General features: G+C 35.0%; 1 protein-coding gene across 14 annotated transcripts in view; it reads left to right on the top strand.

Moving 5' to 3' along the window:
• The window catches only part of IKZF2 (IKAROS family zinc finger 2), a 164,131-nt gene that overhangs the window by 105,711 nt on the left and 38,734 nt on the right, over positions 1–19,686 (top strand). For all 14 annotated transcript variants that reach the window (XM_057744949.1, XM_057744951.1, XM_057744943.1 and 11 more), the window contains one exon: positions 3,023–3,190. In XM_057744949.1, coding sequence (XP_057600932.1) covers positions 3,023–3,190 — 168 coding nt within the window. The remainder of the gene's footprint in view (positions 1–3,022; positions 3,191–19,686) is intronic.

Here is a 19,686-nt window from a genome sequence, read left to right on the forward strand (position 1 = left end):
GTGAATAAAAATGATCCTTGAGTAGATTGATTTAAAAACAAACAAACAAAAAAGATTGAGAATGGAAATGAAAAATAGCTTGGCTACATGACTACATCTTAATTGTTCTCCTGCATCCAGAGTTGTTAATCCAGACTTTGGTGCCTACCCATGGGAGGATTAGTTATCACAGATACAATAGCCTTCCAGATGTTTTTGAATTAGACTTACTCTATACTGTCACTAATGTATTTAGTAAATTTATTTCATTTGAAGAATGTAATTCTTGTGATTGTGATTGTGATTAATATATATATTATTAGACGAGGTCTAAACCAACTTGAAAAGGACCATTTGATTCAGTCTATTAAGGAAAAAACAAATTATTAAAAAAAGAAATAACTGAGATGTGTTGTTCCAAGTTACATAGACAATATAGGTAGTCAACTGAACCTTTCAGTTAATTATCAGATCATTTTACACATACCTCTGTAATGTATAGACCAGGAAAATCAGTATTTCTTAAAGCTTCATCTGATTGAAATCAAAGTGTATTATTATCATAGCCTCAAAAATGGGCTCATGACTGATTACTTTCACCATGCCCCTTTCTTTACTTCCCATGGCCATGGGAACAGAATTAGCAAATGCCTTCCCACTAAGACTTATTCACTCAGCAACATAGCAGTGTCTCTGGATATAACCAGACATTTCTCCTACCGCTTTAAAGATGATCATTTTAAATTCAGAAGTAATTCTTATTAAAAAATATTTGAGGATATCTGAAATATTTTGTAAATGTAACAACTAAATTACCCTATCATTAGCCTCATAAAACTCAATGAAGTGAATTAAAAATTATTTTAAAAAAGTAATCCTTATTATAATTTTTTTAGATTAGCATTATTTTGAATGATGAATTCAGTAACCTAAATTAGGAATTTTTAAATATTTCAACTCAAAGATTGTAGGAGGCTTAAAGAAAATCAAAGTTACCATGCTAAAAGAGTATTTGCCGAAGGCAAACATGATTTCAAATATTTTTGTTCACCACATTAGTTTGTTTTAAAGTTATTGAGTAGTAATTTGTTATTGCCTGGGAAACCCTACATAGATTTCAAAAGTAAAATCAAATGTTTTTAGTAAGATGTGTAATTTACATTTGCTATTTTCTTCCTTTCTGAAGTGTTAATTTCATTAAAAAAATGCTCCTTCCTTTTCATTACTAATTCCATGACACAGGTGGGGAGTAGAAAATTCTGATTTTAAAAAGTTTTAGACTGCTATTCCATTGAAAAAAGTCAAAGAATTAAGTTGTGTGTGTGTGTCTGTATGCATAAGATTAAAAAAAAGATTTACCAAAAGTAGGTTTATTTTAAAACTTTGATTATTTTATAAGATATCATATGAGAGGTTTTAGGTTAAGTGTCTCTCTTTTAAGCTGTATTTAGTGTTGATTTGTCAGTTTTACCAAATGAATCAAACAAGTTAAATTAGATAAAATTTAAGGTAACTTTAACATTGTGGATAATTTTTTTTCAACCAGCAGTATAGAATTTTTTGTAAACTTAGGTAATAAGATCTCCAAATTTCTGAAGAAAAAAACCTTAACCCTTGCTACACACACACAGATTACTCTTTTTTGGCATATATCTCATTAAGTTCCAAAATGAGTAAGAACTACAGAATTCAAGATACACCTGATCTGTCAATTTTTAAGTTTCTTTGGGCTTTATAATATGTATGATAGAATGTGCAGTGGTAGCTGCCAGAAGGTGACCATAGTTTATCTTATTTACACCTCCTAGCTTTAATAAAAAGGATCATTGTTTGCATTATTTTAAAGGCCCCCCACAAATATATTGTGATTTCATTATTCATTATTATTATGAATGTTTCAGTTAAAGATATGAAACATGACAATTCAGTGTAAATTTTTTGAAAACTATTAAAATTACAGTCACAAAGCTCAAGTACAGAAGTGATCCAGTTGTACCAAAAAGGAATTGTTTTTTAATTTAATTTTTATTCTAATGTTGAGTTTTAATATATTTGTATTATTTATATATTATCATTTATTTTAAAGGGAGTATTTTATCATGGTTTAATGATGTTATCAGTATGATCCTACTTGCCAGTTTTACTCCCTTATCAAACTACATGTTTTTACCTTCCATGACATTGTTGACAGTCAGTTGATGGCAATAGACGACAGATAATTCTGTCAAACAATTTTAGAGCAATGTCAGTTAATAGGAGAAAAGGGAGAAAGGTTCCTATCAAATAAGTGATTTTCACAAGAAAAAGAGAATACATGTACAGGAAATGTTTGGATGAATAATTTTCCTTGGATTTTCTCTGATTATATCAGGAAATTTTGCCTCAGGTTTTATTGTTAGTGACTAGGAGAACCCAGAGACCTGGGCTATATTTTGAGATTTTGTGGTAATGAGCTTTGCAACCTAGTTCATTCATTGAACTTCTTTGGCCCCCTGATAAGAAAATTGTCAGCTAGATTAGAGAGTTAACCTAAAGGTCAGCTCAAAGTTTCTGTGATTTTTTAAGAGATAACATGGTACAATAAAGAGAGCAAGATTTTGTAGTCAAAGTGACCAAGAGTCATGATCAGCTCAAGAACTTATTTGCTGTGACTATAATCAGATACTTTGAAACCTGAACTTCCATTCCTTCATTTGTAAATTGAAATTATTAATAATGAATTAGTAATGCCATCATGAAGTCTGAAAAGTCAGTAAAGTGATGGCACCTAGTTGTTCAACCAGTGGTCAATGCTATGATTGTTATTCTTTGCAGTCAGTGACAGGAAGCCTGTAAAATTTATGTGAAAAGAGAATGGCACTTGACCTAAAGTTTGGGACTTTGGTATTAGCAAAGCACATTCCAGGAAGATGAAGGTTTAGAAGACTTAGGAAGGAGATGGACATTCTCAGCACAGAGAACTGGCTCTAGTTAACATTGTACAGCAAATTAGTCACTTGCACATAACCTACTTGATCTTCCCCACCTCTTTCCCCTTCTGCAGGTGAACGTCCCTTCCACTGTAACCAGTGTGGAGCTTCTTTTACTCAGAAGGGAAACCTTCTGAGACACATAAAGTTACACTCTGGAGAGAAGCCGTTCAAATGTCCTTTCTGTAGCTATGCCTGTAGAAGAAGGGACGCCCTCACAGGACACCTCAGGACCCACTCTGGTAAGTGCCAGCAACTCTTTGAGAAGAAAGTAAAATATGAGAATCAGGAGAGTACTATAGAATAATACGAGGTAACTTATAGCTTTGGTACATAGCTGGGAATGAGCTAGACAATATTTTTATTTGTGTACATTGAATAACTGACAAATCTTGCAGGATGCATATGGTCCTTCTTTTTTAGACTTACAGACTTGGCAGAAAGGAGTACTGTCAACTGAAGAGTTTCAAGCCATTGAAGGAAACAGCTGTTATATAAATTTTCTATGATTTTTTTAATTTTACAATTATGAATGCAGTAATTATGGTTAATCCAGAATAAGGGAAAATCTAGTAAAATATCGTTACATGCTGATGTTACCATAGAGGAGAGGAAAGCTGTGATATTTTTTTTTTTTTTTTTTTTTTTTTTTTTTTTTTTTTGGCACACGGGCTTAGTTGCTCCGCGGCATGTGGGATCTTCCTGGAGCTGGGATCGAACCCGTGACCTCTGCATTGGCAGGCAGATTCTTAACCACTGCACCACCTAGGAAGCCCTGTGATATTTTTTTGACTGATATGGTACCTGGGGTGGGACCTCAGTAGGAACTCAAATATCACTATTTTTAAACTTGAAAATATTATGCTTATTAGGAAGGTGGCTGTGAGAATATTATATGTTTTATTTTAACCCTCCTTGTTTCTTTAACTCTCAAACTATAGTCATTGGGTGCTCTCCGAAACTTTTTCATGCTTCATAAATCATCACTTAAAAATCTAGAATAAGGTTGATTTTTTTAAATGCCAGAATATAGTGCATAAAAGCAAATGAATGATTAGAAATCTGAATGAATTTCATTTGACTTTTAGCATGAATTGCCAGAACCAAGAAATTACAGGTAGAAAATTAATATAGAATACTCTCAAGTCAGTTTTCTATGCTCCTTCTGTTCATAATGACATATTAAAATTTAATCTTAATATGAAGATATGATGAAAGTGATTTTTCATCTACATTGACAAATTGTATTAGAGAGTGCTGTGGGTTGTGAGGTAATGCTTGCACTATCTTTCTTTACATTTTTCCTGTTAATCCTTAAGGCTTTACCCAATTTTTTAACATGAATGTGAAACATGTAAAACTATTCTGGACATTAACTCTTAAATTTAGGGCTGTTATAGAAAAATGAAATTAAAGCAAATATTAAACTGTTTTTAGTATATATTTTATATTCATCCCTGACTTAAAGCAGTTCACTTATTTCCAACTATGATGCGTTGTATTTTATTTAGAAATTATGCTGTGAAAATTGTATCTTCAAGTGGTACTGCTTTATTATAAAAATTCTTTATTGAAAGATATTTTTAAGATATGACAGTTATTTCCTTTAGCCTGCCATGCACTCTGGCTAATACTGAATAAAGTATTACTCAGTTGACCGTGGACTATATAAAACATAGCTTTTCATGAGAATGAAGTTGAGGCAGAAATATAACTTTAAACATCTATTTCACTCTTCACAAAATTTACAAAACTGTATTGTTTTCAATACCATGGTTTAGTGTATACACGTAACTGTACCTGGTGATTGCTAGATTGCTCTTAGAAGGATCACTGCCTGGTGACACCTCTGGAAGGCATTTGACATTCATCTGAATTTGTTTCCTTAATTTCTTTTTTGTACTTTTAAGACTTTTATCCCTGTGGGTAGTGTCTAAGAAGTCAAGACACCATGTCTTTTGTGTTAGACTAAGCTGGGCAGCTACAGTTGGTTTCTTTATGCAGATTAGGCAGGCCCATACAGGGGCTCCTGGTTGGTGGCTAGTGGAGTGAGGAGAGGGAAAGATGTCACCCAAAAGTAAATCCCTTCCACTGGCTTTGGCAAAGCCAGACACCATAATTTACATGGTTCTGTATAATTATTAAGTTTATGTGCAGTAAGCAAAGGTATTTCTATAAAACTGTAAATTTTATTAATAAATACATTGCTACTTTGCGGTTCAAAAGAAGAAGACATGGTCCCTATAACTATTATGCTGATTTTGCAATTTGGTATGCTAAGTCATGATTTTTGCAGAGGCATAAACAGATATGCTCAAATTGGCTAATAAGGGGAGTTTAATGGAGGGATGTAGGGGGAGAGGGGTATCATCCACCTACTGCATCGTCAAGGGGTTGTACTGGAATTTGCAATACTAGCCATCACCAATGCTTTTCATCATAGGTAGAACATAAATCATAGCTACCAAAGCCCGTGCTTCTCTGATTGGTCAGAAAGCTCAAGTTGATCATTATAGCTTTCTTCTTCCACTGCCAATTCCATCTTCCCCTTACTTTCACACTCTTTTTTAGCACCTGGGCTGGACAGGGTTCTTTGATGGGTGATGGAAACCTGAATTCCTGCAAGTTTGAGTATTTGATAGCCCTTTCTTCCTTGAATTACTGTAGTTTTTCAATAACCAGGGTTATTGGACAAGTTTTTGTTAGAGATGCCCCAGTAAATCTGAGTTTCAAACATAGTTGTCCTTGCCCATATCATATACCAACAACCCCAGATCATTTTGTAATCTAGAAAAATTACCAGCCAGTTACCAACCCACTTTTCTTCCTGTTAACTCAGCAGCTTGAAATGCCCCAGATAACCAGGGAGTAGTCTCAGCTTCCAATACAATGGTAACAGAACTCTGATCCCTGGTGGAAACATTCTTCCTTTAGGCACTGGGATCTCCAAAACCACCAATCCCAAGATGTCAGCACAGGAAGTGAAAATCCTTTAAATGGGTTACTTGAGCTATTTATATTGTGGCCACTACTACCTTAACCTCTTTGTTCTCAAACTTATGCATTCTGGCAACGGAGGAGATAGATGACTTTCAGCATTTATCATATCCTATAGAACACACCTAAACTTTTCCCAGCTAGCAACCATACATGAACCACTCCACTGGTAGGCCACTTCACCACTCCATTTAGCCAAATGATTCTGGATAATGTGGCATGCGGTATGGCCAGTGAAATCTATAGGTTTGAGCCCATTTCTATATTTCCTTTGCCATGAAAGGAATTTCCTGGCTAAAGTCAATATTTTAAGGAATACTATGGTAGTTGTTAGGCATTCTGTTAAATCCAGGTGTAGAGGAGCATACAAAAGTATTGAAGGAAGGGGAGATAAATCTATATCCCAAATATCTATCAATTCTTATGAGAATAAATTTCTCCTTCCTTCACATTGAAAGAAGGTCATTGTAACCTGCCAGCCATTAATTGACTTGTTGATCCCCTTGGAGAATAGTGCCATATCAGTGTCTCAGTATTGGAAAGTGATGAACTCAGCAGCTGTGGTAGTTAAATCAGTCATAGGAAGGGGGAAGTCTAGGTTGTTGAAGCCATACATAGTTCCTACCCTTGCTCCCATTATCACTTTGTACATGGGCCACTTGAGCAAGCACCAGGGTAGCTAAGTAAAGAATCTGACTGACATCCATAAAATAGGTTGTGTTATTGGTTTGGTTCATCCATCAGAGCCTTCTCCACAATGGATGCCCTCTAGAGGGAATTCACATAGTATACCATGTTGTCACATTTTGTACCAATTCTGAGAGGCACATGTGTGTGACTCCCCCAAACCCTCTATCTCCAGTCTTCCAGTCTTGTTTTTCCAAGTCCTTGGCCATATATGGCTATGCCATGTATCACTGCCTCAGTTATCGCTTCTTCCATACAAACAGTACAATCTGAAATTCTGCTGGAGGGTTATCTTTCACTATTATATTTCAGGGGCAGCCCCCTTCATTGGGCCTATAATGCCATAGTTGTAGCTAGTACTAAATACCATGCGATCCATTTACAAACTGGGTTCCTACAGCTTTATCCTACATTAATTGGTCATTGAGAACACCCTATGAAGCTAGATTGTGAACGATTATGAAGCAGTAGTAGCAGGTGTCAGACACGTGAGCTACTTGTTTATGAAGTATTCTTGGGCTGCCCAAACTTGTGTGGTTCAGGTTTCATTTAACAATGAAATGCTCTTGTGCACATCTTATTTTATGATATGTTGAATTGGATTAACATGTAGTTCATTTTATGTAGTTTGGACGACATAGTGTTTTGGTCCTAATGTCCTGATACTCAGTTCTAACAAGAGCCCAATAGCAAATTTAGAAGCTGCTTTTCAAACGGCAAATCATTATTGAGAAGATCACGTCTTTACTCCATTAGGAATCTGCATTCTGATGCTTCAGTGGCAGATATGTCATACACCATCTTTGCTTGCCACAGATATTTCCAAAAATCATGACATTGCTGGGTCTTAGAACCAAAGGTGTAAATGGCAGCCTTCATTACAGCAGAGGTACATTGCAGATTCATTTCTTGCCCCAGTCCCCTCTCCATGTTGGCAGCCTTGTTGATTATCTAATACATGCCTCAGAGCAGAATACCCAAATGTGGTATATCTTGCTTCTAAAATTCAAAGAGGACACATTTTCTCCCTCCTTTTTCATAATGAAAGGTACCAGGTACAGCAAGTTATCATTTACTACAGAGACTCTATTTCAACATGCCTGTATCACTGGGCCCCTACAATTTCACCAATGCTGGAAATCTCTAAACTTTTCATAGAGATTATCTCCTATCCTTTAGTATGTCTTACTGAGGCATCTTAGTGTTTACTACTTCCTGACCCATCACCAAATCCAGTTAGTATAATACCATGAATGTAATGTTCCAGCTTGATGTTATGTGAGATGTCATGTCAAGATGAACAAGATTTCTTTGGACTATATTGTGACAAAGAGAGAAGAGTTGACTTAGCCTTAAGGTAAGATAGAGAAAGTATGTCGTCCCTGCACTGTGAAGGCAAACTGCTTCTGATTATCTTTGTTGATAAGGAATTACTTTTAAAAGAAATTGTTAAGTCAGTAGCTCCATACATGGTATCAGGGACTATATTAATATGCTCCAGCAGGGATACTACAGCTAGAACTGCTTCTGTAGTTAGCATTACAATGTGATTAAACTGTCATTCACCCACAGTACCATCTAGGTCTTGCATTAGCCCAGCAAATAGCTTAAATGGGTATGTGGTAGGAATGACCACCGCAGCAACTCTGTTTTAGTTTACTATGTTGGGAGAAGTGATAGTTCTAGGGCTGCAATCTCCAATATGGTAGCCACTAGGCACATGTGTCTATTAAGCATCTACATATGGTTAATGCCACATGTTGAAATTATATTAAATATAATTCTATTATGAAAATTAATTCCACCTGTTTAAAATGTGGCTGTTAGAAAATTTTAAATTCTATGTGTGATTCATATTTCCATTGGACATCACTGTTCTTAGCTTTTTATAATAGACTTCCTGCCATGGGTCAGGAAACCAATATAAGGATTCTTTCCATTACTAAATGCATTTATTCCTATGATACTATCAGATGGACTTGGGTGAAGTCTCCATATATTTTGACCTCCCACTTTGACTGGTGGGCCACAGTGGTATTTTGGGTTCCAGGGATTAATGTCCTTTCAGAGCTAATCTGATACAAGTGTCTGATTACTTGCAGAAGGATGTGGTATTTTCCTTCTCCCAATTCACAGTCACCATCATAAATGGCCATAGGTGGTTCTGGAATGGCTTAGAGGAAAATTCATAGCATACAGCTATGGCCTGGTTTCAGGGCCCTTCTGAAAGGGACTGTGTCTCCACCTAAAATCATGTGACTCTGGATATGTGACTAGGATTAGGTCTAGGCAGTGCATAAGAGATCATGAATCCCACTACAGTGACTAAAGTTATGTTTTTGCCCACAGGACCTAGACTTTTTCCATTCATGTAAGACAGTTAGCAGCTTGGTAGTCTAACCATTTTTTTCATTCTTGGAGAATCTGTAATCCATTAACCATTTCCATAGACCCTGTGGCACAAAACATGTTGTTTTCCCATCACTATGGCTTGTTAAGGTAACTGCACTTCCTGAAATTAATTTCTACCACACAGCCTCTGCCATCTCAGAAGATCACATTAGATACATTTAAATTAGGGGGCCCTGATCTTTTTGTAACATCTATCATTGTTCTTTCTAGTTTAGAGAAGACAGTTAGCAGGAAGCTTTTCAAGCATGCTCTTTCTTTCCTCACCAATGTAACTTTTTGGTGAAGGGAGTGTCCCACAGGCCCTTCCAGGGGTATGGTTAGGGGAGGACTGAACAGGGTCATTCATAATAGATCCTTTCCAATGTCTTACTTACTTGAGCTTTTGGACTTCTTCTTTGGTATGCCAAGAAAAAATTCCACCCCTTCAACATTTTACTGTGTAAACCATCATCTAATCAAGGATTCAATTAACCAGTCACTCCCACCTGCTTCAAGGCAATGTATTCAATCCCGAATTCCAGATGAATGCACCTATATTGATAAATTTGGCCTGATCTAGCATTTTGGTTCATCTTCTTGGTATAAAACCCTTAGAATCAATCCATTCCCCTACATGCTTTCTGGACTCTTACTGATACAAATTGGTAAAGTTTTGCAATTCTTTCCGTGTACAGGCTGTCACCTCCTAAATATCCCTTGATTTTGGCTATATTAAGATCTAACTTGTTATGAGCCTGGGGGCCCATGAGTGGTAATAGAAATGAGTCCTGAAAAGAATCACCATTCTCTGATTGAGTTCCTGCCTCAGCTGAAGCAATTGGAAGTCCACTTACTATGTGGAAATGCTGATTTACAGGAGTGTTGGTTTCCTTAAATGGAATGGTGGGGAGTGAAGACAAATGGGTCTTCTGGCAAGGATGGTTTGGGAGGGTTTGGGGTTCAACATTCTGAACCTCAGTATTTGATTAGATTGTACCAACTCATGTTTCATTATTTCCCTATCATTGCCCTGTTATCAAGACCAAATGGTATTGGTTTTGCCCATTTTGTTAGTATGGCAGTTTCATAACCCTTCAAATCAGATTCTGGAGTTGGTCTTCAGCCTTCTTTGAACTTAGCCTTAAGTAAACAATGACGCTTTTAAAGCTAACAGAGAACTTTGATAATTTCACCTCTGTTCTGACTTGAGCATTCAGGACCTTCAGTTTGTCCTTTCTCCTTTGTATAATCCTTCAGGCCATCAGCAGTAGCCATGTAACACTACAGTCTTCACACTAGACACCACCATTGTTCCTTTAGCAAGTAACAGCCACAGCTCCTAAAGCCTTGCCTTCCATCTGCACTTCATTCTATGCTAGATAATTTGAGTAATCATGTTGCTAGCATATGCCTAGAATTACCAGGATTTCACTAACTTCCTGATAAGTAGGCCATCCTGTTCTCTTCAAACATGAGACACTCAAATGGGGAAAATGTGGAGACATTCATGAAAGCACTGATATTTACAAGAGAATGGGCAGGCAAAAAGGAAACCAACAAGGGATGGTTGAAACACTCTGAGGCTGCAATAACAGGAAGCCATTAGCAATCCTATGTCTAAAGAGGACACTGGAATTAGGAGAGGTAGGAGATGGTCTTGAAATTCACCTTCAGTAGAGAAATGTACCCCTGCTAACCTGTGACTAAGGAATAAACACCTTAGCCTCACTCTTGCCACCCCTCCTCTCTTGCTGATGCCTTACATTAAATGAGCATAACCAGAAGGCAGAGAACAAAGGAGCCTATTGATGAAGCCAATGGAAATTAGCTTTCTGCAGGAGCACAGCAGAGCAGAAAAGGGTGAAAATGGCTATGAAGGTGAAAGAGAATATTATTATTAGTACAAAGTATCTTGCTTCCTTCTTCTCCATCCCAACCCCTACTTTGAGTGATGAGTGTTCATTGTTTTATTTTATTTAGTTAGGTATTGTGTTCTACAGTATTAATACTGCATCTTTGCTTCCTATGTTTTAGATTTGAAAATTTTCCATCCAGTAGGTTGGTAACAGTGAGCCTGGTGTTGATGTGCACTTACATATTTCTGTGAGATTTTATATCTATTAGTTTAAAAAATGAGAAAACAGAAAAATATCTGGAATACAGTATACATTCAATAAATGCTAGCTGTTTTCTTTCTTTCTTTTTTTTTTTTTTTAAGTCTTGTAAGAGCCCATATAAGCTGAAAGTTTCTATCTGGAACTCTCCTGCATACTCTAGAGGACACCAGGTAGTGTCTTGAGTTTGGTTGTATAGTCCCAATAGTTAGGTTATTGACAGATAATGTCTGGCATTTCTTGAACTCTCCACAGACAGTGGGCACTGTACTAAGCACTTCCTGTGGCTTATTCCTTTAATCAAATCCCTTTTACCTGACATGAGCAAAACCAGGTAATTTATCGATTAAAAACAGTAAGTCTAGTAATATGGGAAATTCTTTTAATAAGAAAGGTCCTTACATTTAAAAATATAAATATAAAATCATTTATTTTTATATAAGGCCAGGCCCTTTCCTTTCCTTTCAGTGAGGTATACGGTTTTGGAATTCCATGTAATTTTTCTGGCCTAAACCATACTCATAACACATCATATCTAATTCCATTTTCAGTTTCTTTAAGAACTTAACGACCGTGTGAAGCAATCAGACTTCTATTAAATTTTTAAGATTTTTCTCAAAGGTAATTTTTAAGATTACCTTTGGTTACCTCCAATTCATTAACATTTTTTTTCAACTCGCCTTTATTGAATCTTCCCAGAGTGGTAACATTAGTTTTTGTAGAAACAACTTTCTTTCTGTACTTATTTTTTTGGAATATGTGTATTTGAATAATTTACTTAATTATAATAACAGGTACAGCTGGCATAAATAGGTTTGGCTAGAATCCTAACTGACTCAATGTGAGTATGCAGTTCAACTGCTAGAGGTGTTTACATGGGCATACCAAAGAGGGGCCCCTGAGCACCAGGATGTCAGTATGTTTTTCAAAGGGAATGGAGAGCAGAAAGCTCCTCGCTGATGTTATTCCTAGTTCACAGGCAAGGAGACTGAGGCACAGAGAGGTCACACGGGTAGAGCCTGAATTCAAACCAAGACTGTCAAACTCCAAAATCTGTACTCTATGCTATAGAATATATGATATGGCCCTAATGTTTATCATATCCTCTGTCTCTATTAACTCAAAATGATAAAGTAAAAAAGAGTACTATCTAGAAGTCAAGAGGTCAAGACATCTGGGTTTTCAAATGGTCTCATTGCAAATTAGCTGTGTGACTTTGTCAGATCACTTAATTTAATCTTTTAATCTCCCTATGCTGCTCATGTTATATGTTGCTAATAACAATCTGTTATCTTTTCTCCTGGGATTTTACTGCTCATCAGTCACTAAGACCAAACCTTAAGGAGTAAAAGAGTAGTTCCCACTCCCCACTTGTTTTTTTTAGTTTGCTGTTGTTTGTTTTAATTTTCAAAATAGATTTGCATAAAACAGAATAGGTCTTAAGATTTTCAGGTGACCTTTATGGCATCAACATTACTTCTCTGCTACCATCTGCTAATGTAAATCTCAGAGATAACCTTGAAATAGACAGTTTCTGATTTTGCATTTCTAGTTCCAGATATAGTTTGTTCACTTAAAATGCATTCCCTTTTAAAGAATTTTAAAGAATATTTTTGAAAAAGCTCTGTGTTTCTGAACACCAGCAGAAGTGTAAAACAATGTTGAATTTTCCCTCCCTCACCTTTGCCAATTGGTACTTGAATGATATTTTTCACACTGGAATGGAAGATGGGCATAAGTGTACAACCACCTGATTACTTGATTTGATTGTATGTTTAAATTTTGATTACAGTCACTGATAATGTTTTTTTTTAATTGTGAAAGGATGCCCAATTTTATAAATAATTAATAAATCAGGGCTCCTTAAAGAGCAAAAATATTTTGGTAGTATTTACCAGTATTTGCCATGGAAAAGTTTGTTTTCTAACAATAATTTTTAAACAGTGTAATAATATTTCTGGAAATAGATTAATATGATAATCTTTTTTCAGTAGCAGATAATTCCTGTCAACAACTCCTAGATTTTATTCCCAACTTCTTAAGATAATAACTGGACAAATCAGAACCTTTCTTACTTTTGTTACAGCAGTACTATATCCTATTTCTGAAATAGTGTCCATTCAGGGGGAAAAAAAAAGTGAAATAATACAATCTAAGTTTTGTTTGTACAACAATCGTCAGTGTTTAATTTTTTTGTTTTTGTTTTTTAACTATTTTTATTTATTATGGGTTAGAGCTATTCTGCTGGTCTTGATGCTGGATATTTCATTAGAATTGCTTTATTTTATTGCAGTATGTTGGCTAAATTTAAGATATCTAGCAACTGCAACCCTCTTTCTACTTTTGCCTCTTTGCAACACTCAAAAGAAAAAAAAAAGAATGGCTGAGGAAGGAAAACCCCCCAGATCTTTTTATGTGTGAAATTTAAATGACAAGAAAGAAAGGAGAGAGAAATAAAGAATTGTATCATCAATAATATATCAGCTGGAGATCACAGTCAAATTTTTAGTCCAGTGAGAAAGTGAACTACACTTTTATAAACATGTCTCAACCTTGTGTTAGTATATAAGGTTGTTGGAAAATAAAAGATACTGGTTTATATTTTAAACTCTATCCATTAATCTTAGATTTACCACACAAATCATCTAATTTCCTTTATGTATATTTATAACATAACATACATATGTCAGTTTTTAGTGATGAATCAGAGTCAGTGCTTCTGCTACAAAAAATGATTTTATTAGTTTTGTCTGTTAGAGTTTTAGTTTAACAAGTGATTATAGTCCTTTTATTCTTATACATTTGATTAGTATGCTTCATATGTTATGTATTACTCCTTTTAATTGTCTTTATTATACCCAATACACTGGAGAAATAGTGTTTCAATTAAGCCCCGGACCCCTATTAATCAAAACAATACTTAGCATAGTTGTTATTTTTTAAATCTAGAAGGAACTAGAATTGCATATTTTTTCCTAATTAGCACTTCAGGTATATTTCTCACATACTCTAATGCAGTGCCTAAATTAAATATTTAAAACATAATAGAAGAGTATGTATTTTTAATGTATGGAAGCTTATGTAATATATATGCATTATAAATTCCTTTGTGTAAATTGTAAAGGGAAAAAAGTAAGAATGCTTCTTGCACAGTCTCGAATGTTTTTATGCCATATGTAAAATTCAGTTGTGGTCATTGCATTGTACTGGACTTACATTCTTACAAAGAAAAAAATTCACTGCTTGAAAAAGGAATCTTTTCATTGGAAAATGAAAAATCCTAATGTCCCAAGGAAATTTATTGTCTCTTGTATTCCTTAACACTGGCGTATTTTTATGATACTTGTTTATTCTAACATTAAGGTATTGTTCAGAGATATATAAATATCCTTGAGTAAGCACATAAGTGTAGGAATTTTTTCTGATTTTTTTTTGTTCATCTCATTTTAAGAAAATAAGAATTACTTTGTTTTCAAAAGACCTGTTATAAAATTCAAAGGAAAACCTTATTAGCTTTCAATTAAATCAGTATTTATTATATAATTTGGATATATCACCTAAAAATAAACATTTTGTAAGATTAGTTTATGTGATGTATCTATATCACATAACCCTGGAGTAATAGCTGTTTGAGGAACCTTCCAGTGTCATAGTCTTTTGACTTAGTATCAGTAAGCTCACATTTTCCTGAGCAAATGTCTAGTTTATTTCCAAACACCTCAGTTATGTTGATTTTTACAACACAGTTTTGTAATCTATTCAGTGTTTAACAAATTTCACTTAAGCAGTTTGTTCTTTATGTCTAATTGTCAGGTTAAAGCTATTTTGTCCTGTAAAAATGCAACTGGACCAGATGTACCATATAAATATCCATCTGTTAAAACAACAACATCCACCTCATTGTACATTTTTAGTTCTTTTATATGACTGTCTTTTTGTTTTTTAAGATCCTATAATTCGATGGACTATATTTTATCCATAAAAATAGCTCAGAAATATGGAATGCTTGTATTAGTTCCTAATATTGATTTTTTTAATGTACTGGCTAAATAGTATACTGCTGCAAACTCACTTAAAAGTTTGCCTTTTATTTTTAACTTTATTTTATATTTTGTTCAGTTATGCCTTTACCATGAGAATATACCTATAGAATATTATGACTCACCCTGCTTTTGAATATATTTGGGTATTCACATTTAGTGGAATGTTAAACCAGCTAACAGGCATTTTTAAGGTATAAACTGCATGCTCTCAGAGAAGCTGGTAAGAAAAAGCTAGTTTTCTCCTCCTCTTCAAATTTCTTGAAAATAAAGTGGAAAAGTAGCACCTGGCCTGGTTTGAGGTAATGCTAACCTTCAACTGTATTGTTAAAGGAACAAGTTCATGACATGCGCTCTGGTTTTGTCATCTCATATGGGACAGTCTGTTAATTTGCCATGAGAATGATATGCCCTCAGATTTATTGTCATTTCTTACTAAGGGACTCACTACTACTGTCACATCATTTCCTTACATTACTGATGCATCAGGAATTCCATAAACTAAAAGGTACTCCAAAGCACATGTGGCATTTGTAATCACTAACTTTCTTCTCTAACACACTCTTTCATCTTGTTTCATTTAAGCTATCTTCCCCCTCTTGTCTCTCCTTTTGCTTTCTGCTCTGTTTTTCTCATAGGCTTTTTTTCCCCCAGTCCTTCAATATTTGCTTCAATATTACTTCACTTTATTTTTTGAGGTAGAAAAAGTACATAAATAAGTACCTTAAGTTTCTATTACATATGAAATGCTTTTTATAACATGGATTTGCTACAGGTTATAGACCTTTGGATATTAATAGTACTGCTTATTTTGTGAAATGAGTTAAAATATCTGAAAATTGGGTATGTGACTAAAAGATTATCATTACCAGTTATTTCCATATTGACATTAATTTTAAAAGCAGATCACCATGACTTTTCTGCCAGATTTGCTAAAGAGACCCATTTAAAAAATACTAAGCCTTAGACCAGTATAATGATAGGTATATTGGATTAAATTATGCCAGTTATAGAAATTGAATCTAGTGCAGCTCATTCATAGTAGTGATGGTGCATTAAGTATAGTATAATTTGTCCTGCAGACTTCCCTTGAGAAGGAACTGTTTTCACCTGATTGTAGACCTGGCACCTGGCCCACTTTCTGGGTGATCTCCCAAGTGTGAACTTCCCCCACCCTCCACCCCTCCTTCTCTTCCTGGAGGTGGTTGATAGAGGAGGATTACATTGATAATTACACAAGCAGTGTCAGTTACACACATGATTTGCATAACTGTGCTGTGCTGATTTCACCCATCAAGCCCTGACACTTTTGCCCGTGGTGCCTCTCTGTATGCTTTGCAATAAACACTGAAGAGAGGGGATGGGATTAGTGTCTCCATTCCTGACTTAAACACACATGTAAGGCCCTGCCCATTGAAAGTTGACCAGGAGGGAAAAGCCACTTTCAGTCAGGTCAGCTGCTATGACAAACCATGTGATTTCTACCCAGTAGAACACATTTTCTCCCCCTACATAATCATTATATACTCTATCTTATATGTTCCTTATAAAAGAAATTAAATTTTTAATAGCATATACGATCTCATCCTTTTCAAATAGCAGTAGTCATGCTTCTTTAAATTTTAGACACTTACTTCTAGAAGGAGTAATGGAAAAGAAGTCTTTCTTCCCTAACACATACTCATCTGATGTAGCTCTCTCTCCACTTGGGCTCAAAGACCAAATCAGATTAGTTTACTGCTGGATCCTTTCCTCCTTACTTTTTTCTGTTCTCGGGAGTTCTGAAGAAATAAGCAGGAATCATGGACCTATTTCTCACTCTTCTCAATTTTCTGTACACAACTTTTGTAGCACAGTTTTGCATCCTACTTGGATGTTACTGTGGACAGTCTGAGCTTGTGGCTGTTTCACATTTTCTCTTTCACAGTGCTGAGTCTGCAGGCCTGGCATGTTTGGAACTCCACTGCAGAAATGGGAGGGCAGTGTGCCAACTTCTTTACTCACCGAGTGTCCAAAAAAGGCACATCATGCTGTTTTCTGTTTTGTTTTGTTGAGGGTTGTTTTTTTTTTTTTTTTTTTTTCAGTAAGCTAACCTCCACCCTCTCCTTTTATTTTTCACACTTGATCCATGCATGTGAGTCAAAGAAACCTGTTCATCCACAGCCTGTACTGTCTTGCCAAATCTTGTAAGAAAACTCCCAAATGTTAGAAAACCATACAAATGAGGTAAATAAAACCCTGTATCATTCATTATAAGTGTATAAAATATATTTAGAATATAATTAAATTTTTATTTAAGGTATCATAAATCAGCTGCCAGCATGGTTTCTCTTTAAAATTGTACAAAAATATGCTAATAAGCGTATAGATTAAAATGAAAGATCCTAAATTCTGTATCTCAAAAGAAAAGATCTTACTGTGTTCTGTTTTGCATCTGTATAGATTGAAGGAATGAAAGGATCTATGGATACTTTCAGTTGAACATTCTCACATTAAGTAGAAAGTTATTTTTTAAGATCACTGGAGATCAGTTGCTGGTTATATGTATTTCCTAGCAGATGATAAATGTCAGTCCATTGTAAAAATTAAAGTTAATGGCTAACATTTAACGGGCTCTTATTTTGTGACAAGCACTATTTTAAGGGCCTTATTTTACAGATAAGTGGAGTCAAAATTAGAGAGCGAGAGACGCTGTATAACATCCCCATAGTCTATAGTTTTGAATACTATGAGTATGGTTCCTTAGGTCAAGTTTTATCTTATTAAGATTATTATTCTTTTACATTATTTTTTAAATTTATATTTTGCCAACAGTGTATTATTTGGATTAGATTTTAAACACACACACAAGCAAGCAAAAGTGTTCAACATGATAAAACTAAAGAAACATATCAAAAATGTTCCATAATGCTTGAGGACATATAAAAATTTAGAATAAAATAATCTAAGAATAGAATAACTTATCAATATGAGAGTGCTTTTCAAAATTATGCTATGATATAGTAAAAACCCTACCATTATAACTACATACACACATTTCATACAATTTCCAATATATTCAAGAAAAGCTGAGATACGAACTGCTTTGCTGAGACTCCAGAGCCCATGCTCTCAGCCATCATACTCCTATTTTCCAATCTATTCTTCATATAGCAGCCAGAATATTATTTTAAAACCAAGTTTAAATTATTCTATTCCTCTACTTAAAATCTTTTAATGGCTTTCCATTGTTCTTATAATAAAATTAAACTGTTAATCATGGCCAGTGGAAGTTCTGCCCACCTCTCCTGTTTGAGTATATACCACTCTACCCTTAATACTGTGTTCTTTGCCACCCGTGGTTCCTTAATTTTTTCCCTACCCTTTGGAGTTTGCACTGACGATCCTAGAAGTCTCTACCTGCAGCTTCTTCCCCAGTTCTTGGCATGGTTGCTTCATTATTCTTCAGATATTTGCTTCAGTGCCATCTCCTTGGAGATAATGGCCATCCATAAGCACCCTATGCAAAGCATCCTCCTAGCTCCTCTCTATCTTGCTGTCTCTATACTAAAGTCTTATAAAGCTTGAACCAGAATCTGTGGTTATCTTTTGTTTGTTTGTTTGTTTAGGCATATGTTACCTGTCTCCCTCCACTTGAATGTAAATTTGTGAGACTGTCTCCTCTATCTTATTTGTTAAGGTATTCCCAGCTCCCTGCATGGTGCTTGGCACATAATAGGTGATCAAAAAGTACTTGTTAATTGAATGATGAGGGCCTTATGGTATAATGTACTTGTTCTGAAAAAATTTCCATAAAAAGGAAAGGGAAGAAAACACTGACCTATTCTAATGTCTCTGGAGTCAGCTAATGCAGTTTTTTCACGTTCGTCATTATATATACATTTAGTTTTTTTATTGTGAAGTTAGATGTAGCTCAAGAGTGCACTTTTTACTCATTCCTGGGTAATAAACATAACACACATGAGTGATGGCCTCTCTCAGTTGAAAATCCTTGGTACCATATGAAGAAGCTTAAAAAAAGCTCTAATAGTGATCTAATAATGAAACAGCATTTATTCACTTAAACATATTTCTTTTCTATGTGCCAGGCATTTTTCTAGTCACTTGAGATACAGCAGTGAAGAAAAAAGATCTTGCGCTGTGGAACTTAACATTTTAATAAAGAGAGATAGGCAGTCAACAGTAAACATAATAAATAAGTCAACTGTATGATGTTAGGTGATGAAGGCTACAGGCGGGAAAAAAAGTTGTCATTTATTGAGCATTTACTGTGTTGAGTACCTTAAGTTTTATGTATGCATATTTTTATATTTCTCACAAAATGCTATGAGTTAGGTATAACTAGTTCCTTATTTAACTTAACCTAAGGTTCACACATAGATGGTAAGTGTTAGGGCTCTTATTTGAAAACTAAGTATGAAACCATAGTGTGGATGTATGTGTATATATATCATTTTTTGCCCTATGTGAATACTCCATAAATCAGATTATCTACTTTCAATTTAATTG

The sequence above is a fragment of the Hippopotamus amphibius genome, chromosome 8 (assembly GCF_030028045.1).
Source record: "Hippopotamus amphibius kiboko isolate mHipAmp2 chromosome 8, mHipAmp2.hap2, whole genome shotgun sequence".
Classification (NCBI taxonomy): domain Eukaryota; kingdom Metazoa; phylum Chordata; class Mammalia; order Artiodactyla; family Hippopotamidae; genus Hippopotamus; species Hippopotamus amphibius.